This window comes from Anopheles stephensi, chromosome 3 (genome assembly GCF_013141755.1).
Source record: "Anopheles stephensi strain Indian chromosome 3, UCI_ANSTEP_V1.0, whole genome shotgun sequence".
Lineage (NCBI taxonomy): Eukaryota > Metazoa > Arthropoda > Insecta > Diptera > Culicidae > Anopheles > Anopheles stephensi.
Window position 1 is genome coordinate 75,611,409 of NC_050203.1, and position 22,749 is coordinate 75,634,157.

The 22,749-nt window shown below is 45.1% G+C and overlaps 1 protein-coding gene across 12 annotated transcripts in view; it reads right to left on the reverse strand.

The window, feature by feature from the left end:
- Positions 1-22,749, reverse strand: part of LOC118510785 (protein sickie) — a 292,680-nt gene that overhangs the window by 51,725 nt on the left and 218,206 nt on the right. For all 12 annotated transcript variants that reach the window (XM_036053072.1, XM_036053071.1, XM_036053070.1 and 9 more), the window contains 2 exons: positions 22,199-22,452; positions 21,955-22,106 (listed from right to left, as the gene is read on the reverse strand). In XM_036053072.1, coding sequence (XP_035908965.1) covers positions 21,955-22,106; positions 22,199-22,452 — 406 coding nt within the window. The remainder of the gene's footprint in view (positions 1-21,954; positions 22,107-22,198; positions 22,453-22,749) is intronic.

Consider the following 22,749-nt stretch of genomic DNA (forward strand, 5'->3'; position numbering starts at 1 on the left):
GCTCGTTCGCGTTCTCTTCCATGACGATGACAGCAATAAAACGCTGAACAACAACGTTGAGAACATCGGATCGATAACAGCATTATCTTCTTTTATCGCACTTCTTCCTTGCTTTTCACTCTCTTGCTTCTCACTCGCGCGTACGTGATCTTGCGCTCTCCTGCTCTCTCTCTCTCTCTCTCTCTGTAGATGTGCGGGATCCGGTAGAATTAATCAAGCGCAGAGTGTTACGCACACACAAGATATTCACACAAACGCACACACACATGCCAGAGACCTGGCCGATCGCGCAAACATCGGACGATTGTCGTCAATTATTGATGAAATTAACACAACCTTACACACCGGATGGGAAAAGACGTTTTCCCTCTTTTGTTTTTCTGCACCATCATCATCAACGATCATCATCATTCTAAAGCATTTGCGCGGCCTTCGATCAGCGGGAATCGATCGTCGTTAGCCCTCCGCAACAACACTACGGGCGCGACTCGGTTGCTTCTCATTACCAACTACGCGGAGACAAATCAATTTCAAGGTAGCTTTAACACGCCTTGCACACGATCACGACCTCTGACGATACGATATCACGATACGACTACCATCATAAATGCGCCGGCCCTCACTTAGAAGGAGGCATCATCACACGATATCCGTATCCAGCTTAGCAAGCAAAGCACATTCACACACATACGATCGACGGTAGAATTTACAAAACATCATCAAAAAAAAACAAGGTCGACCAGCATTGGAAACACATTTGCGTAAATACTAGACAATGGAGCTGGCTTATGCCACACAACACACTCCGAGAACGCCGATCGTTCCGAGGAACCACTTGAAGTCGCGATCAGAACACGCACTCAACAACAACTCTGAACACAAGCAAGGAGGCTCTACAAAATGGATTCTTCACAAGCTTTTCACACTATTTCTTCACCAATTGTATAAGAAACACGTAGAGTAGAGCATTTTACCCGCTTCTATCTGTCGTAACTAAGGCCTTTTCGTAAACCACAGCAAAAAAGGAAACAGAAACCGCGACGCACAGCGCTCGACTACGACCAGCCGCGTGCCGTGTCCGTACGCAGGAAAAATAAGAAAGCGAATAAATGTGTGAGACGCGCGCTCGGTGCGGTGTAGCTCGCGCGCGCTGTACCGGAATTGTGACCAGCGGCGAGTCCCATAGTGCAGGGGTGAGCAAACCGGCCCACAATCAATGGGAGCGAGAGAAATGGTGCTCTTTTTTCAATTTAAGAGTGCTTTAATAGCTTTTTTTCATTTGCAATTGCAAAGAGAAAATATTATACCAATAGCTAACATAAAAATGCTTCTTGATTTTGAATACTGAACGAGTGATTTTTGAAGAAAAGATAAACACTGCAGCATTGTTCAAGTTTTAGTTTTGTACCCCTGACCGATCGCAGTAACGCGAGAGAAAAGAAATGATTCTCTCTTGAGCCTGCTCTCCTTTACTCACTCATAGAAATTTGTGGCAGCGGCATCAACCTCTCTCTCTCTCATTCATATTGGTTTTATTCGAATATAAACGACGAAAGAGAGCGTTCCGTATTTTTCTTTCTCTCTCTCTCTCAGAATCGAACTCGCTTTGTATTTAAAAAATATTCCACACACACTGCCAAGTGCTGCATTACCTACACATACGCCGCCACCGTTCTACTGGTTTTAAAAACATTGCCCTCTGTTTTGTTTGCAACTGCTGTTTGTTTCTTTAGACAAGCAATTTAAATAATTATCGATATATTGGTGCATTTTAAAAGATTAGATTCACCTTTGGTTCTTCATCGGACATATGCTCTGTAATTTTTATCAAATTACTGTAAAAGAAATTGTTGAAAGAATTATGCTCCGGCATAGGTTACGGTGCTGCGATACAATGCATCATAATTTAAGCACCCCCGAGGCAACGCCTGGAAAGAAAAGCTCGTCTAGACAGCGCACAGACATTGCCCCGTCCTGTTTGATAGTAAAAATATGCATCCATACAGCCACCTCGTTTTTCTATTGTTCACCGCGGCAAACCACGGTGGCGGGAAGCAAAAATTAAAAGCCATCCTTTGTCGTTTAGACGAAAATGGTGCAAACCGACAGGAAGAAAAACTATCGCTGTGAGAATTCTCCTCCGGCAGCTAGTCATGTATTTTCCGCAGTCCAGCCTTCTTCTGCCTTCTACTGCCGGAAAGCGTCCGTTTTGCGGTTGCAAAAAGTTCGCCAATTTATGCAACACGTCCCAAGCGAAGGCACGTGCGGGTGAGGACTTTTCAGCACAAAGTAGCAAAGCATCTCGAATGGAAAATACGATTCCTTTTCCAAAATTTTTGGGTATTGTATGCGAAACAGAAATAGGCAAAAAAGAAGAGAGAGATTGTTTGCAGTTCAAGTGTCAACGACCGACTGCAATTCTAGTGCAATGTTTGCAAATGCAATTCGGACCCAATCCCGAATTTTGTTATCTCACCGCCGCAACTGCAACGGCTGGCTGGCAAAAACGGGGCTTTTTTGTGATTGGAAATCGCAACTAATTTGCATAACCCGGGAGAAAATCTGTACATGCCTTTAACGCGCATGAACCAAACTGCGATAACAAAAGAATGTAATCCATCCCATCAATGCATCACTAGGTGCAATTTATCATTTTACAATCCGCGAGGGATGCAAACGTCTGGCTGGGATTCTTATCGTAAAAAAAACTGGAGCAAAATTGATTCTCCGCAGATTTTGCACATGAAAAATCAATCTCTACAAATCCTTTCCCTTCAAGTGGCGAACTCAAGCTAGAAGAAGATCACAAGAAAGCCTGAAGAAGCACTAGATGGCCAGCACTTGATGTAGGAAAAATAGAACGAACGAACAGTTAGGACACAGCACGGTTGGATGGAAGGAATAGGAATCAAACTATTAAAGGGTTGTTTTATGTTATCGCTACCCTTGTAGCATACACTTATGTACCATTTTTCCAGCTGGTGGAGAAAATATATATCGCTTGTACGTTTGCACTATGCAGCTGGATGTGGGCTGAGGTCAACATTTGTGATAGAGGAGCGTTTTTTTTAAATTTTATATCCACAGTAGGAGGTAATGGTTTCTATGTGATTTGATGGCTGGTTTGATTTATCTGAAATAATAAGGTTACATCCGATGTTGTTGTCCAATAAAAAATAGACTGATTGAATCACAGAAAAAAAAATGCATCTAAGCTCACTCGTCCCTTTGACACATTTTTTCCCACTTCCTCTTACATTTTTTGAAAAAATTTAAGCTCTTTCTATTTTCTAATGTATTTAAAATTCACAGAAAAAATAAATTCAAATTGATAAATCTTGTCTTGCATGGGACAAACTGTTTTCTCCCATAGTTCTCCCGTAGGTCGCCTAGCGTCTTTGTGTGAGTGGCTATATTAGACCGCCGTTAGATAGGACAGATCTTTGTCCGTATCGTATCTTGTCCGGGCAAAAAAAAAACCAGCCCTTCCCGCTTCTTTCCAGCCCACCCCCAAACGACAACCTTCCGCCCTACGCTATCAGCGAAAGATCGCGCACGGCCCGCAGCATCGACGAGCAGTCGCTCGTACGTGAGCGGCAACTGCAATTGTGGATAGTGGAACTATGTGTTTTTATGTTTGCCCTGCCACCCGGATTCCTTCCTCCCTCACCCCTCCCCTGCTCCACGATCGGCTCCCACATGTGCAACATATTCTACACCAAACCGTACCCGGCACCACGAATTACTACTTGCAGTAGCACAGGCCTCGCTTGTCGTCGGTCTGAAGCATATTTCAGGGCCCCCGGGTGGAATATGCACGGTAGCCGAACCAGCATAGGAACCTTGCGAGGCCTGCGGGTGTGCGATTCATGCTCGCGCCCTCGTGACACACACTCACCACGGGGTCACACGTTCGTTCCTTGCATTCGATCGGAGCAGTTTTCATTATGCTGGCAGATTGTTATTATGCTGCGCGGTTTTGCTGTCCCTTACCAAGGAGCAGAGGAAGAATGCATCACCCAAAACGCACAATTTGCTACGGAGAAAGTGGCGTGTGTGCGTGTGTGTGTGTTGGGAAAACTGGGTATCAGGTTAACGGTAAACAAGCTTGGGTGGAGATCGGAGGAAAAGCCCAGAGAGGCCCTTACTATGCAATATGCAGCTTAGGGAGGTGCGATGATGATGGAGATCATCAATCAGCAGCAAAAGGTTTGGACAAGTCTTTCAATAGTTTGCCCCATTGTTGATACAATTAAATGGCCTCATTAAAATGAAGATTTCTATCCAATTTCGAAATGCGAGGGAGCTGTCGATTCATGGGCATACTAATCAGACAAACAAAGCAAGATTAATTCGTTCATGCGTATTAAGTGTTGCATGTACACTGCTTCTAGTTTCTGTAGGGCCGCTTGATCCGAACTGAACGCATAATCCGTATAGATGACGGGTGGAATATTGGCGAGTCACGGAGAAAAATATAGATATTCAGATAAAAGAACACCCCTGAGGTTACTCTCATAGTAAAATTCAAAATTCCTGGAAAGCCTAGACTACAATGTAAAATCGTAAAAAAGCAAGTAAATTGAAGATATTAAATTGGCGAAAACGTAATAAAAAGGAATCTGGGATAAACACTGCACAGAAACAGGCTATATCCCAAGTTTAGGACAACAATGGGCATACTAGGTTGTCTGAGATTCTGATCTCCTAGAGTTTCAACCCCGGATTCTTTTGACGCTTACTGATACACCATATGGAACCTTTGTTTTTTGGACTAATAGAAGGGCTAGATCACTGGGCCCTTCCGAACGACCTAAATGGTTCCCTGGACAACAAGGTATCTAAGTAAGCGAGATCTCTCGATATATGAAGCTCCTCAGGCAACCAGGGCCCTCATGGATCACAACAACCTAAATGGTTCCCTGGTCAACAAGGTCTCTAAGCAAGCTAGATCTCTTGATAGACCAGGGCTCCTGGATGATGGACAATGAAGCTCCTTGGGCAGCTAGAAGCTCATGGATGCCTCCGCCTGTCGTTAAACCCGCTACTGAGTTATGGGAAAAGAAGATATAGTAGATGTTCAAAGTATTATCTGCGGAACCTGGATAATCATCATGGAATCTGTGATATTAAACATGGTTAGCAGATTTTATAGCACCGGAAGGTTGAAGAACTATAAAGATATTTAAAACAGAAAGGTGGCTCTATAGAAGCTGGGTGTAGTGTACCTACAATCCATAAATTGCTTCGGCTTTTCTGACACGCCAATCGGCATAAAAATATGTATCAAACATGCCATTTTGTCGATCGACATATAATGTAACCGGGCTTCAAACTCTGCAACTTACCCACCGACGACGGTTCGTGTTTCCCACATGACAAGCGATGCGCTCATGAATCAAAATGCAACTAGGGCAGAGCAAATACTCACCTGAAAAGAAGGAAGAAAAAAAAAAGAAAACGAAAAGAAACATTAGATTACATTTCATGCCGGTGCTTAATTAGATGATGTTTTGGAACGCATTTCTATACACTCCGGGTGCTACTTTCTAGTGCCATTGATAGTTTCCATAATCGTGGACCTCAACGGACCAACGAGCCAGCCGGTAACACGACGCTCGCCAACGCTGCGTGATTCGTTAATGGAGTCAATTTACTATCGAAAGCTTACGCCCAGCAGCAGCACGGTGAAAGAGACGGGTTAGGTGTTTGTTAATTTGAAATCTAAACTCATCGCTTTTCACCTCACACTTGGCGGTGGTGGCGGTACTGTGCTAACGATGTTGACGACATTACCTGTATCTTTGTTTATGTTGTTTATCGTTCGATCGATTTACGATCAACGGGAGCGCGTGCTCGCTCGCGTTCGCCGTGGAAGCAATAGTGCACGGCGTGAAGCGTTTGACGTTTGAATGCTACGATTTGACATTTCGCTGTCCACTTTTACTTCTGTCGCCATTTTTTGTTTTCCGTACACTGTTTTGCACACAGACAAAAATTCCACAACAATCCATTTTTTGACAGCGTTGACAGCGTCGTCGAAAGCTAATCAATCACTCTGCCCACCATTGGGGTGCCTTTCGCGTCCTGGTCACGGCACCAACCAACGACCTTGAGAGAAGCCGTTTGACAAGATCTGGCGTGCAAATCGGTGATCGGTTCGGCAATAATTCGGTTAAAATTTTAAGGCCTATTTTATGACGAGCGAGCGGTGAGCTTGAAAGCCCGGTCGGCCGAGACATGCCCGAGGGCTACCAGTGCTATGCGGTCGCCCAAAATTTGATTAGTGGTGGATTTTATGTTTGTGTTTTCTTTAACCTTTTTTACGTGCAACGTTGCGCAACGGCGATGTTCCGATGGAAGTGTAAACACGGAACTGCGAATTTATCTGCTGCGGCCTTAGAGGGCCCACAACTCTTCTGGAGCGACTTTTGTAGAAACGATTCCATTGTTCGCATTGCGTTCCCTCCGTATGTTTAGGCCAAACACTTATCACATTTGCAGCCGATCTTTCGCTGTCTTGGGGCGCCATCAACTTGCGGAAGTGTTTGTCCCCTAAATGGCGGTCCATCGGCGGGATACACTTAATGATGTTTGGATTGCTCGAGCACGCACGCACACACGGTGACCAGATTTGGGGGTTTCGTTTGATCAGTGAGAGGAAGCTCGCAGTTTTTCAACTTCAGCCGCTGCTGCCGATCGTGAACTTCAAGCGTTCAATTGCGTGCCCGGCTGTCACGCCGGAAAGGCGGTTACGGTGTGAGTTTTTTTTTCTCTGTTTGACAGATCAGATTTGCCGGTAATTGTGTCCGCGATTCGGCAATTATTTACAGCTTACGCTTCAATTTTTTGATGCGCACCGTATTTGGGGTAGGCTTTTGGACCTCATCCCGTAAAAGGCGTTAAATGCAATAAATGCCGTTTCAGGCGGACGCGAGCCACGAAACCACGTGCGACGTCAGCTGCCGATGTCTGGGGTCGCCGTCTCGGCATGGATGACAGCTACGAAAGCCAAAAACAAAAAAAAGATGGCGCTATTTCGCACTCCAATTGGCACATTTTCGCACGTAAATAAAGGCGACCATTGCTGGTCGGTTTGATTGGGTGGCATTCGATGCGGTCATCCGATTGAGGTATTGATTAAAAAAAATTGCAACTTCGGTTGGAACTCTTCTGCGTTTAAAAGAAAAATCCGTGCCAATTTTTCGCCATCCATTGCTTACGGATTTAATTTAAAATTATTAAGAAAAAGGAAAGTTTAACCCACCGCTAAAATGAGGCTCTCTTAATGAGCGTGGCGCCGATAATAAAGTCATTTCATCACCCGCGGATCACTCGCTGGCTGGTGGATAACGAATGCAGTAGAGCTCTCCACGGATCCAGCGGACGACGACGGCGGCGGCTGCAATTTACAAATAATACCACCCCCCCCCCCCCTCCCTCTATTCCAATTCCGGGGGTCATCCGTCCAGTTTTGCTTTCCGATGAGATATTGTGGCGCTAAAGCGTGACTTTACCATTTTTACGCAAATCCGTGGCGCGCGAAAAAAAGGTGAAAAGGTTGGGTATAAATGCAAATTGAGGTGGGCGCTTGTTTTTTTGCTTGTGGTGGTGCCAGCTGCAGCAACTCCGGACATCCACCTTTCACCGACCTTTCGCGGGAAATGTTGAGCAGCGCTAGTTTTCCGGCTATTCCGGAGAGCACCGTTGGACGACGGGACGGGATCATATGCGGGAATGATCGATCGATCGTCCGGTGGGTGCAGAAGTCTTGCTAGCGTCGATAGACTGTACCCGCGTACGCATAATTTGCTGGCCGATCGTGACCAGAAAAAGGCTTTCCATTTCGTTGCCCGGAACACCGGGTCGGGGTAGAGTTCGTGGCGCATTCTAGAACACTCACCCTATTGCGACATTTCGTTCACGCGGTGTTTACAACGCTTCAGGGTGCTTTTATCCACTCCTTTTTTTTTCTCTTCTTCGCTGTAAAACCCGGCTTTTCTATCTCCCGTAGCGTTGCTCCAAGAACCAGCCCGCGCTACGAACGTGGCAAATTTTCCGCGAGTTTTGTCATGAAATATGCATGTTGCTTTTTGTTTCGTTTCACCTTTCTCTTGGCATCGCGGGTCGTGGTGTGGTGTCTTTCCAGCACCCCGCGAGATCCCGTCGACCGTAGAGTCACGGTTTTAAGAAGGTTGAAACCAGCGCGACACAAAGTCACACTCTTGAGGGGACGAAGAGTTTTCGCACGGGCGCACGTTTCACGTCGGACAGAAGAAGCGGAGCAGCGAAGGTGTGAAGATGACATCCAGTATGAAAATTGTCGACATTTTTCCTGGATGCTGGAGGGTTGATAAGTAGCAGGAGGAGAAGGCTTGTTGCTTGTGTCTTGTGAGCACGAAGACATGTCTTCCCTTCTGTATCATAATCTTACAACATTGACTAGCACTGTTTCGCTGGGCAGCTGCGTTTTTGTGGTTCTCTTTGGCTATGTATGCACCGAAGATGCAGTGGCGTGGTTGTGGTACAAACTGGAACACAAAGTCCCCCTGTTTATGGGTGGCTTTGCAAAAACACTCTACCAAGCTGTGATTTGCGTGGCTAAGAACAGCAATCATATCACCATCTAACAACAGAAACAAGCGACGCAAGATAAGAACGTTCTCAAAGCGTTAGAAGACCTATCACAACTTGGTGTCTCGCTCCAAACAAAGTGTGACCTTCCACAAGCTCCTTATGCGCGACATCCACGGTCAGCGTTTGCAATTACAGCGAGCACTGCATCCTAATGGGCATCCGTGTGAGCAAACGCGCAAGCACCCGAGATGATGCATAATTAATGTTGACCGATATAAAGTGGGGACAACCTCACGGTCGTGCGCGGTCGTGAGCGAGATTTTCTGTGAGGCCATTATCGACCGACCTCCAACCGTTTGATCATTGCATTCCCATTGCACCGGTGGAAGATTGATCGATTGTCTGAGGGTGAGCCGATCCGAATCTATGACCTCATCAGCTCGTGCCATACCGAGGACCTTTACCTACATCGACCGGGAGCGGTTTGTGCCATTTGATCTGTGACTTCGAGAATTCGTGAATAAAGCAAAGCCGAAAGTACATAAGAGTAGTTTAGATTTATAAATTGCAGCCAGGACTCTAAAAATAGTTTAGTAAAAGCGTGCTCTGAGTAACTGAAAGGAATTCACACCAAGAAATTCGCAGCAAGAAGGAACGGCTGACACACTGGAAATACCGACAACTCCCCTGTGGCGTTAATTCGGGTGATCTCGGGTAAGGTCTGAGGTGGCATTTGTCATCTGTCGTAATGCGTCGTGCCAAAATTAGCATTTCATATGCCAAACACAGTTCATTCGAACATATATTTCGGTGCGTTACACATCAGGAAAGGCTTGCCGCTTTATGCGAATTGGATATTGAAGAGAAAGTATAATTTTGATTTAAAAATGAGCTGAGTTCCTTACACTTTCTTCATTTAGCTCTTTGTGCCTTTAACGCCTGTTAGTATGCAATTATTTGTTTGATCAGGAATATTTTTATTTAAGTTCAAAACGCTCAGAGACTAATTTTAGACCTTGCTTTGTCATGTCCAATATATCTCTAGGCTCTTAAGTGAATGTTAAATATTGTATTGCATACTTTCAGGGGTTGGGATACCCAATTCAAATCCTAATGAGAACCTTTTATTTCTCAAAGTTATACGAAATGCAGGATTTTGGATATTCTGGTACCATATTACGAGGAGATGTATACACACACCACACGACCTTTCTCTCTGGCACATTCAAGATTTCATTCAACAGTCTTCCCGCACCGAAGATCGTTTACTAACCGATGCGTCATTTGCTATCTGCAATGTGTGCTCCTCCTTACCGCTTAGCTATTTCCCATTTCCATTCACTCCATTACCGTACAATGCCATCGAATCAAGCTCAGGGCCGATGAAACGCTGCCGAGCACGCTTATGCACATGTCTTCATCATGAGCAACCTCGGTAGAGGCATGCTCGACAGAAGCGATCCTATCACATTGCATTACAGGAACAGGTGCATCCCGCTGGGTGCAACCCGGGGACCAGCGCACTGGCACGACCGCCACACCGTGGCGTGATATAATCTACGCGCAATCACCCAGACGTCGGTAGTGCGCCAGTCGCCTAATTTTCAGCTCCCTTGTGTCGTTACAAGGAATACGACCGGCGGGTATGGAGATGAGGCGAAGCGAAATGAATTGCTTACCGCTGATGAAAGGTTGGCGCACAGATACGAGATCGATATGAGAAGATCTTCCGAGGTCTGTTTTTTCTGTCTAAAGAGTTTCCAATCAAGCATAGAGCATGAGATTGGATTTTTATTAAATTTCCTTAAAATGATTAAGATATTGAAGCCAGATTGATCGGATTTAACAAGACACACATGCATATGGTGCAGTCATCTGTAGTGTTCTTAATGAATTTTCCATTAACCATAATTTCTATAATACAATTCCCAGACTCCCAGAGATGTCCATAAAAATGTAACTGCCCATTACATGTCCAGATTGCAGTTTCCCAGCCGCTCAACAGGCATATCCACCAATGGCATAAACATCATATGGCAAGAATCTCGTCGTTAGCTGCTCGGTCCGGGGAGGCAAAACGGCAGTCGAATGTAGGTCAACGGGAGCTCTCCCACCAACTGCTTGCATCGCTTCGCCGCCGGGAAGAATCCAAGCAATCCGGGGCGAGTAAAACAACGGCTACGATTTTCCACGCAACTGCACGCTGGATTGCACCCGGACCAGCAATGACAGTCACCGCCGGCGCATACGGAGGAAATAAAAGTCTGCAAAAGCAATCACACCGGGTCCAACCAGTGTGAAATGAGGTGGTATTCGAGCAGAGATTTTTACTATCAGTGGCAAGCAGCACGGGGGGGGGGGGGGGCTAACGAACGACTGCTAATATGCACCGAGAGAGAGAGACAGAGAGAGCTGCACAATATGGGGAAGCTAATGTATAAGCCATTTCGGTTTCCCATCAACAGCAGCTGCAGCTACTCTTGGGGGAGGCTCTCTAAACGGTCGATAAAACCATTGTGCGGGGCAATGGGTTGATTTGAATCGCGTTCGACAGTGGGCTGCAAGATGAAGAAGCGTGATGACACGATCCATCAGCGGAGATTTGCATCGCAGCGGAATCCTTTTGCGGGAGATCGCTTTGTCGTGAGACAACCGTGCTCTTTTTTTTCCGAGCTGCTGGTGATGTATAAGATGAGGTGTTTTGTTTTGCTGGAACACACTCATGATAGTGCATCAGAGATGTCAGATGTCAGAAGTTCAATGGCGCTAGTCTCTTTCCCAGTGACAGACACCTTACTAACAAGAAAATCGATCGTTTCAGTCAACCAACGACAACACCAATTTTACACTCATTTGTCAGCGGAAGTCTAGTGTGCGTTCCCCGGCGAGGGAACAGGTTTCGAGGGCGAGATGCAAAAAAAGCCCTCCACCGGACGCATATTATTGAAGGATTATCGGAAACCCGTCTAGACCGGTGGTAGCTCGGCTGGTCGGGGAGGGACCGAGGCTTATGTAACGATTATCTCTGTCACAACAACACCGATAGCGGCAACAGGCGGGCGAGTGCTGATTATCTGCACCAAACTTGACACACCGCTCGCGTCAGCTACTCCGGCTCCGACTGTCAAAAGCGAAGAATGCCGAAAGGGAACCCAATTTTTGGCACTGCTCCAGAATGTCTGTGATGGAGAGGAAAGGAAAAGCCTAATGCTGGAAATAAACGAGACATGCTGTACACTTTGTGCCTGTGAGACATTCATTGACATGTTTGCCCACCGTTTCCTGAAGTCCTGGTTAGTGACGTACCTTTTCCCACACTCTTCAGGAAAACAACAGGTCACAGGGTGTCCACCAGTAAGTGAACATCCGAGCGAAATGATGCGATTATTTATAAAACTGAAACTCATCGTTATCCGTCGCTGAGCTCTTGCTTTGGTCAGATCTTCAAAAAGCTATTTCGGAACGGCACACCGTTATCGGAACAACTGATGGCGGCTTTCGATAGTGGCGGCCAATCATCCCCGCTAGAAAACCCCGCTAATGGGAAGCCGGGAGTGAAATCATCCGACATCCGACATCGATTATGGGTCGCTGCACGGGGAACGTTGCACTCGGAAAGTTGCAGATGATTTGACGTACGTGAAAGTGTCGACGTGCATCGGGATGAAGACAGCGGTTCGGAGACGCATTTAATTGAACGTCATTAGAGCCGTCTCTCCCACCGCATAGAAGCATCGGCAGCTTTAGGGCTTTGAGGTTTTTATACCCTACCTTTTGAAGTTGGAAACATCCCTCATATGTCCCGCAATTTAGTAGGGAGCGCTTTATGATCATCAACTAACCGCCCGAAGTACCTGCAATCACGTCCGAGCGTGATCTGCCGCTAGGTGGGAGCCGCTCGCAGGGCACTGAAAGAGTCGTCTAAGTGGCTCGATTTATCATTAAGAGCTTGCCAATCGTCAAGACAGGTTACAAAGTGTGTGCGCACGCGGATTAAGGTTTTGCGTAGGGTAAGGCCCTTTTCGTTGGACCTTTCAGCAAGTTTGCCGGAGTGGTTTTGGGGTGGGGATAATCCGTCACATCCGGTAAGTGGGTCAACCGAATGAAGTTCTAATCCAACCGGGAGTTAGACCAGTTTCACTTACGCTCGAGAGTCATCATAAAGCACCGCCGGCAAAGAATCGCCAACCAACAACCAAATCTGGTCTTTCGGACATGGGTCAGGTGATCAAAGCGGTCAGTTTTGCTGGGTGTGTTAATTAAACTGTTTGTGAGCAGAGTGGAAATATTTAAGCCAACGTGCGGTGTGAATTGAATTCATTGAAATCTGAACCTCCTAGCACCGCAACACCACCCAGGGCGCAAGGGCTGATTCCTCACAAGAAAAAAAAATAACAGAGACAAGCCGGGTAGAGCGTGTTGCTGGGCCATAACCACACACGATCCAAGGGTTGGGTTTTTGGATTGAGTGAAAAATATTTGCCAAACCCACCTCTACGCCTGTGCGACGTGTCTCGCCTTCCGTAACAGGTGAGCAAGCAAATATCAGCAAATCGATTAGCACTTGGGAGTGAATTATTTGAATTGCTGATGTGCCTTATGTCGTTCGCCACCGGGGGATAACTTTGGGGATGGAGGACCTTGAATAATCCGTTTCGACATTGGGGCCATTAAATTCATTTACCCCTGTACCGTGTTGAGCAGTGACGTGCTGAGGCAAACAGATCACCTCATTGTACGGGGCCGTAGCGAGTCAGTTGTTTTGGTACGTGATGACTAGCTTTTCAAGAGCATAATGAGAGCGTCATCGGAAAAAAGGGGGATCGGAACAATATTTTTCATTCATTCATTCAATTCCCAGCTGCAGCTTGAGGGGACACATAAAGTGCAACAGCAAAACAAACAGGGCCATTGCAAGTCCAAGAGGAACATTATGGAGCATCTGTGTGCTCGCTGTGTCCTCGATTCCAGTTCTGGTCAGAAAAGGGTAGAATAACCCGGGAAGATGCAGGAAGACGACCAAATGGAATCTTTCTTCCTCCTTTCCTGATCTTCAGCTTCCCCGCATCTGACAGCATAACTCATCGATAGCCATCGGTATGGGCGACGACGCGCACAGCTAACTCGTTTGGTGTCCTTCATAAAACATGAACTTCGAAAAACGGTCAGCGATGACCACTGGACAGTAGGAAGAAGCATTCGCACACCGAAATGACCGTTATAGTGACATTATCAGTGTCGCCTCCTGTTCACAACTCTTCCCAGCCTATCGCGTGCCTTTTTTGATAGATGCCAATACCAGATGCCAGATGCGGTTGAAAAACGGCACATTTCGGACTGTTCGTGGCGGTCGGCTCTTGCGAGAGAAGGAAGCAACGTGCAGCCAACAATGCACTTGGACGAAAGTATGCAGCCCGCGTGTAGCGTAGTAGTAGCGCCCTTATATGGACAGCATCTCTAATGCCAGCCTCGGGGTGGAATGAGAAGTGGCCGTTAAATGATCATCCGGCAGGGTGGTGAAGAGGACAAGGGTGCAAAAAAATGCGCGATTGTGCGCGTTGTGTTGGGTTGCGAACGTGAATTGATCAATGACATTTATGGCCGGATTGCAAGGGATCGATGCACGTACATATTGGACACAAAGCGCATTTTTCTACCACCAAGCAAAACGGTGCATTATGTGAAGCTGAAAACCTATTTCTTGAGATGCGAGTGGTCTCCAAGGGGAACGGTGATAGCAAGTAGTGGTCCAGTGGGAAGAGAAATCAAGTACAAACAGGGCTTCGTACGTGGCGTCACTCAAGAAGCGTAATAGCGTAGGTGATTGCGATATGGTAAGTTATGAGGTGCGATAAGGCGGTGCGGGTTCGATTCCCGCTGACGATTATACGGCTCTTGAACTGGAAAAAAACTTTTCTGTGCAACTAACAATGTTGGTACAATTATCTTATGATAAAAAAGGGGTTTGTTGAACCATTCAAAAAATCCTGTTTAAGTATCAAAATAATGACGTGAGCTGCTTCTTAGATAATACTGTGTGCAATAATGAATCTTCCAACTCTTGGCGATTTATATTCGATTAGATATCTCATAAATTATTTTAAGCCGAACAGAATACTCATTACCACCACAAGCACCCATAAACCCCCATATTAAACACAAAGACCACGCCACTAATGACAATTTCGGAGATCATTGTGGCGAACTGACTTATGTAAAATTCCTTTCCAGTGTGTCTCAGTTCTCCAAACCGCTAGCGTCATGTGTGGTAATAGGGACACAAGATCGAGATAGACAGCGGAGGAGAACATATTGCCCCCAATACTACTACTGCTGCTGGTTCGGCTATCCCTAATTCTTCCCCAGACTTAACGAAATAATGATAAGCCCTCTCGACGATTTACGACCAAAGTGGGCCAGCGTACAAATTCGTGTTTTTTCGACGCCACGCCACTGCTGAAGTGGAATTCAAAGGATTACAAAAAAGAAAGAATTCCCCCATATTGGGAGACAGTCTCATAAAGCTGGAATTGGAAGATTAAAGACAAAAAAAAAGCGATCTTTCGCTACTCGCCACATTTGGGTAAGCCAATTCTGCAACTGGGTGCGTCTGCCCTGGTGGAGCACGCTCACTCGAACAGATTTCCAAGTGCTAAATTAAGCATTCACAGAAATCAAAGACTCTGTGCGTTTCTGGACACTTCAGAGATCTAACCACTCGAGATGCAGATAGCTCGAGCTGAATGATAGATGGAATTGATTTCATAACTACACTCACAGAAAAACACACAAATAATAGTATGGGCGGACTCCGATTTCGAAGGGGTTTGTTATGATTTTTCAGTGGCTGCGCCTCATGAATTCACTTCCGCCATGCTCTGTTTAGAATTCCGGTGCATGAGTTTTCGGCTTTCGGATATTCAATAGTTCCAACAAGAGGGAGGGTGCCTCGGAGAGCGTTGTGCAACTGTGTTTGACATCGATACTATTGCAGGGACGCAAAGGCAGCAGCTTATTCGTTGCTAATTCGATATGAAACGGGGAGATCCAATTCCGATAGTAGCAAATGCTGCACATTCAATCACATTCCTAGCGCTTTGGCGGATGAAAAATGGTACGAAAAGCGTCCAGCATAAATCAATCATAATTTCTAACACAGTCGGTTGTAATACATACTATCAAGCAGATGGTATGACGAATAATGGGCAGGGGTGAGCAACCTGATTCTTAATTATGTATGTTAACTTTTAATATATTTATTCCAATCCTTATTATACGTTCCAATTATACTTATATACGTTCCACTTATATGAGTAACAACATTTAACGTATTTTTATCATAACATTGACACTGGTGAAGAAATTAATCAGACAAAGTCAGATAAGGCTCAAAGAGGGTTGCTCTACCCTGCCATGCGCTCTAATGGCAATCGATCCGCCGGACACTCATCGGAATGAGATCAAAGCGTACGTGCTGCACACAACAGGCACACCGCACGACTTGTAACTATTTATTGACAGTTGTTGAATAAATTAATCATCATAATGCTTCTGCTATCGATAACACAGCGAGCAGAAGAAAGAAAACCCCAAACATGACACATGAGAAGGAGATACGAGCCGCGACCGATTTCAACCCAACGTACAATGTTGATGGCCGTGTTGCAAATGTGTTTCATCGTGCGGAACAACATCACCCATTCCAGCTCGATCTATCGCTCCCGTGTTTTGTGTGTTTCGTTTATTGTCGGTAGTAAAAATTTTACTTCCCTGTCCCGGGTAGAAATCGATGGCAAAAATTCGTGCCAGGGCGAGAGCAGATCGTCAGCAGATAGTAGCACGGAATAGGACCTCTCATCAATACATAATCGCTAGCATCGTCAGATAGATTTCTACCAATGCCATTCCGAGGGCTGCGGCCACCCATCGGTGGGTGTTCTTTACGGTTTCATTTGAAACCTTTTCTTTGCCGCGTTTTGCACCGTCATCACGGGTAATGCTAGCGTGGTGACGATGCCGATTCGGGCTCGGAATATTATTGTGACACAAAACTATGACACTCGCAGGCTCGCTTGAAGTGAACTATCTGCACAACCTTGCCGTTTGTAAAGTTTTGCACCGATTCAAAGATCAAGCGCTTTCTAGTTGGGGTGGCGATTCGATGACAAGGCGACCCCGAACGAGTCTTTGCAAGGAGGCTTTGAGAAGGTGACGAGATGTATTTTTTGCTGCTTCATTTGAACCAATTTGAACTCCTCGCACTCCGGTGGTAACTAGCGACCGACGTCATCGGTTGATTGATTGAAATTTCAAATTAGATCATGCGCCAGGCACGTTGACGATCACGATCGACTGAGCGACGGTTGGCAATTCGGTGGCGATTGCTTTGATCTATACTTTACTTAGATGATGATTATGGGTACGGTGATACGTTTGCCGTGGGGTTGAGAATGCAGCTGGTAGTGGTTTTAATGCAGAATGCATTCCACAATCCACTGACCTTCGACTTCCTTTGCCAAAATGCTAAGTGTGCTTGCTGGTGAGGTGAGCTAGACGTTTGATTTAATTTCGTAGGTTCATGAGAATGTTTTTTTTTTTATGAAGGTTAACTACCGTAAGCGATCAGTGGACCTATTATTTAATTTAGCAAGGAGGTTCACAGCAGCTTAGAACGACTGCTCTTAGGTTAAGCAATGGTTGAATTAATTAATAAGAAATTGTCGAGATTTACAGCCAAATATATTACATTTAAGCTACATATTCTTTCTAAAATAATATATGTGCTTGTTGGGATGTAAACCTAGTCAATTGCATGCTTTTAGGCGCTTTTAAATCGATATACAATATTTTAGCGATAAAGGCAAAGGGAATCAAAGTCATTTTGTTGCATTGCCTGAACATAAGATTTTGCTAACATAATTGCATTAACAAAAAATTGCTTGCTTCTGTATATAATAAAAAAATATATTCAAAATGCATACCTCAAGACATATTATCATTCAGATTGCATCAGTCGTTAAATCTTTTTCTTCATCTTCCTTGGCAAAACAACCTTGAGAGTTCTGCCATTTCTGGCTTTCTTTGACTCAATTTTACCCGTAGCAAAGAAGTCAGCCCTACGTGCAGGGAGGCGGTCTGGATGGGATTTGAACCCCGGTCCTGCCGTTTGAAGACCGACGTTGTTATCGCCACGGCCACTGGACCGCCTCAAGTCGTTAAGTCAGCCAGTATATAATAATAAAAATGAATTTTTTAAATTATTCTTGTCAAGAATTCCCATTTTTCGGACAAAAATTATCGAAATGTCATTCTAATTGCATATATGTAGGCGTTTTTGTTGGAGTCTCTAGAGTATGCAATCAGCATGTCACGAACACCTTTTTTAGACATAATAGTCACATTAAAAACATTAAAATTGGTTGAGAAAGTAGAGCAAGCAACCACATCTTCTTCTTAAGCCATCTGTCAGGCAGATTCGTATACCAAAGGTGCACAAATTCCCAATCAAATGTACTTTATCATATGTCCCTCTCCAAAATAAGGAAACTTTCTTCGAATGTATGTCGTATAATCAGCAAACATTTCACCTGTCCCATACACTCACAAAAAACACATCCTGACCAACCATCCCATCCATCAGTGAGATCACCTGCTGTCTTCCTACCAACACAGTACGGCGTATAAAAATTTGCATTACCATTCCATAGGCTACAGCCGGAGTACAAAACCAGCCAGCATTCAACAGCCAACTGGTCCCGTAAAAAAACAAAGTGAGCAAACTAATTGCACACGTAAACCATGACCATACTACCCCGGGCAAGGAGCACCAGCTGTACCAGCCGTCACATTTAACCACCAAGGTCAATGTGACGGTTTTTGGCCCCTGTCGCCACAATCAGTAACGGACGCGTTACGGATGTACGTTTACTGTGCCCCTTTTTTTTTTTGGGAGGGGGGGAGGCAAAGGCAAAAAATCCAGAGCAAACGGCCGAAAAGCCAGATAAAACAATCGAGATAAATAAAACGGTTCAATTGAAACGGAACCCGCTTGGTGGACATTGACGACAGGTCGCGAAATATTTGTGGTGGACGAATGCAGGAGGAAGGAAAATGGGAAGAGAATATGGTCAAGAGGAGTCGGTTGGTTGGTTGGTGGTGGTCACCCAACGGTTATAAAAGCGATTTATGTGACATTCCTCTTGTGTGCGAATGCGTTGCCAAAACTGAACCGGTTTGTTCTGCTCGAGGAAATGTTTATTCGGAGTTTCCTCTTTCTGATCTCCTCCACAACGCAGAATGTCACAAAGGACGCGTCGGGATGTGTTTATTGGACAAAAAAAAAAAATTAACACAAGTTGTTCATTACGGATTTAAAACCCCCTTCGGGCCTACTATCCACCTTAATGGGCTTTAAATTATTGCACATAATACAATGCCCAACTCTCGGCGTACAGTGCAGGTCCGCGCTCGGTTTATTACTTTGCAGCAGCAGCACCAGCACTGCTCATTATGGATGCGAAAAATACTTAAATCTGTCAAAACCTGTTGAAATACGGCAAACCACCACACAGCGTGTAATAAAATCATAAAATGAAGATATTGTTAACTTCAACGTAATTTAAGTGCAATTTAATTTCGCAATCAACAACACGACAGTCGGCGAACATCTCCCGCTGTCCTGTAGGCTCCAATATTCCAAAGTCCAGTGCGTGTGTGTGTGTAGCTGTTGCGAGATCCTTTCTGGTCTGGCAATTCGTTTTACTCAGTAGAGATTCCAAAAAGCAGCTCCAAAACCACAAAAACCACAACACCGAAAAGGAACCTCACTCATTACCGTGAGTCCTGAGCACCCATGACTTGAGACTTTCGAGCATTAATAACGCTTATGGCAGCATCCTTCGGCTCGATGCAATTCGCACCTTTCCGTGTGTAGCTGCAATTCGTTGAAACAATGCAATCCGCCCCGAGGGTACGATTTTTGTTGTTGAAAATGCGTCACGGAAATTAAAAATTCCAAGCCCTGTCCTGTTGGAGAAGCAAGAATCCAACCTTACCTCCATCGTGGTTAATGTGCCGTGCCGATGGGATGGGAAGGAATGTCACTGAGAAAATAGCCGCTCACGCTACATGATTTGGAGCACTATCAGTTCGTGCAGCAATGGATCATCACCATTGGCGCATCGTTCACTTCCGTTAGTCGTTTTATCGCTAAAATTCGCCAACACGATCGATTGATTGTTCGCGTACGGTATTGCAGCACGCACCGCCGTATGGTCCATTCAACCGGGAATGCACGTACTACAACGGACCCGGTGAAACAGGTTCCGGTTTCATGGTGGAAAGATTGTCATCTTTTTATCATTAAGGAAAAAGGGGGTCACGTGAAGATGGGGCAACGCGCGATCGGTCGGTATGGGGTCAGTCCACGGACTCGGAGGATAACCTGCATCATCATTAGGCAAGAGTGCAAGTAGGTCGAATTAATTTGTTACGGAAGGCCTTCTTTTTTCGCTGCTTGGGAAGCTTGGGCATGGAGGGTGTTGTGGCGTTAACGAGAGTCGATGGAAATTGACCCATCCGGTACGATGGTCCAAAACCATAGCCATCGCCAAAGCCAATCAATCAATCGACAATCATAAGGGTCTATTGAGGCGCTAGCTGCGGTACTAAGGGCACCGATGCCGATATGTGCCTGTATGGATGGATGAATGAAACGTACTGGGTGTGAAAAAGAGACTCTTCTTTGAGTGAAGCAGATAGAGCAAAAAGAGTCAAAATTGCAATGCAGCAAGTGCATTGGATGGTGCAGGGTTCGTCAGACTACAGCAGCTCTAAGAAGGGGTGAATGTTATAATATATTTGCAGCAATAATTAAATGTTGTAGAATTAAACATTTTCAGGAACGAATTATACTTTTTAGAGATAAGAGTATAAGGACAAATTTTACAAAAAGCTTAATATTTGCCAAGTTTATACAACGCCCACCCTTGGATGTATGCAATTTTTATTACATTTTTGAAATAAATATTATCAGACAAAATTTTAATGGCTTTTAATGGTGAATACTGACCGACTTTAGTCTCAATAATTACCACAAATACACTGTAGGTCAATACATTAAATTTTAACATTGTAATTGCATAAATTTAGGCGCTAATCCCTAAACGACAAGTACGAATGGTTTACAGTCAGAACAGCAAACCCAAACAGTGTTTGAGATTGATGTATGATTTTTTTATAGCTTAAAATCCCATTTAGAGAATTATCAATCAAATTTGAATAAGACAATCAATATTTTAAAACAGTTTCCCTCAGATTGAAGAAAAAAACCAATTCAATGCATAGCAACCCTGCACTAAGGTTGTTGCCCTAGCGCACTGACCCATTTGCTACATTTTCACGCGCCACAAGCATGAGCAAAATTGGTATAAAGTGTTGAAGTGCAAAAATTAAGAAAAACACATAGTACGGACAACAACGTCAAAAAAAAAAAAAGGAAAACGAAATAATCAATGTTTTCCTAAATGAAATAAAAAACTAGGCACATTGAACGATAAGCCCAAACCTTGAAAACATGCTCAAAAATGTTGTGGCAAAGAAACAAAAAAATGGCATACAAAAAAATAACTCCTAGCCTCACCACTGGACGGGAATTGCAAGTTCGCATGCTAGCCAAAGAAGAACGATAAATCTTCGTTACGCTGCGTCCACCGGCAACTGGGTACGCTAGCCTTATTTAGGTGAGTTGGGCTGAGAAAGAAACCAAACCAAACGGGAGTCGAAAACCCTCCAACTTGCTCTCGATTAGCAAAACGGTCAGCAAATGGCAAAAAAACGGACGGTTTTTACTGGTTTTCCAGCGTACAGGAAAATTAAAATTTATTTTCTCCGAGAGCTAGGTTTCTCTTTGGCCGAAAACACCTTTTCTCAAATTTAGAGTAATGGCAAATGTTTCAGTTTATCTTAATAATTTTCTGACAGGAAATTAAACCAAAATAAAATGTTATTGTTGAATGTTCCTTTTTCCACCGAAAATCAGGCACAGTATGTTCAGGAAAAGTGTCCCACCAAAATGGAAGTTGGGAACTCGCTCAAGGACATTCGTTTGCGCTTTGAATGTCATTTACGCCATTCAAGCGAAACTTTTATAAAATCCTCAAAACTCTTCAACACAATTCTGATTTCTTTTCGCTTCCATTTTTCTCCCCGAGATGCACACATTCAAGTTAGTGCCTGCAGGAAAGTTTTGGCAAAACTAGGCCACTCGCTAGAATATCCGCACTAGGCAAAAATGTCGTTTCCGTGGAAAACTTTTGTTCGAATGGCAGTTCCGGGTGTGCAAAGTTTTTCGCAAACAAGACTAGTAGAGCTACTCACGTTTGTTGACAGCTGACTGGAAAGACTCATGACTTGGTCCCGGGCGTCCGCCAGCTCGCGCTTTAGGCGACGCACTTCCCCTGCCTGCCGTTCCTCGGTCGACCCGTACAGGGAGGATCCTCCTGAAAGGAGCGATGCCTGACTGCCGTGCACTGGTGTGGATGGGAAGAGTACGGAAAATAAACCGATTAGAGTATAAGTTTGCATACATTAAGGCGCGCAGAGGCTAAACGGAGAGGCTTACCTTCATCGTTCTTCTTCGGATAGGTCAACCGATTGCCAGCACCACTGCCCGGTGCACCGGTATGGGTCGGCGATAGCAGCCCACCGAATCCGCGGGCCGGTGGTGTTGGAGACGTCGGTTGACTCCACGGTACCATGGCTCCACCGTTGCCCGCGTGCACAACCGTACCGACGGGAAGACAATAGTACGGTTCAATCTCCACGTCCGGACCGCGGCTCAACATCGACGGATACATTTTCTCCGATTTGGTCGATCTGGGAGGGAAAAAAAAGGTTAAGTTAAGCCATATGGAGTTGATTTGGTTGCAGTGAGATTGGTGAGCTACAGGCGAGATGACGCTACGGAGAGATCATCATAACGTGGATGAGTAAGGTGATGTAGGAGGGCGCAAACCTTGCCTTAATAGCATGAGAAATGAATGTTTAAAGAGCTGGAAAACTTGGACGGGTGAGCTGTTGGTAGGAGTTGTTGGTGGTGAGATGTCCATGCAAACATGCAAACCACTGTGAATCAGAATCAGCAGCTTGACTTGGAAATGTCGAACCGGGTGG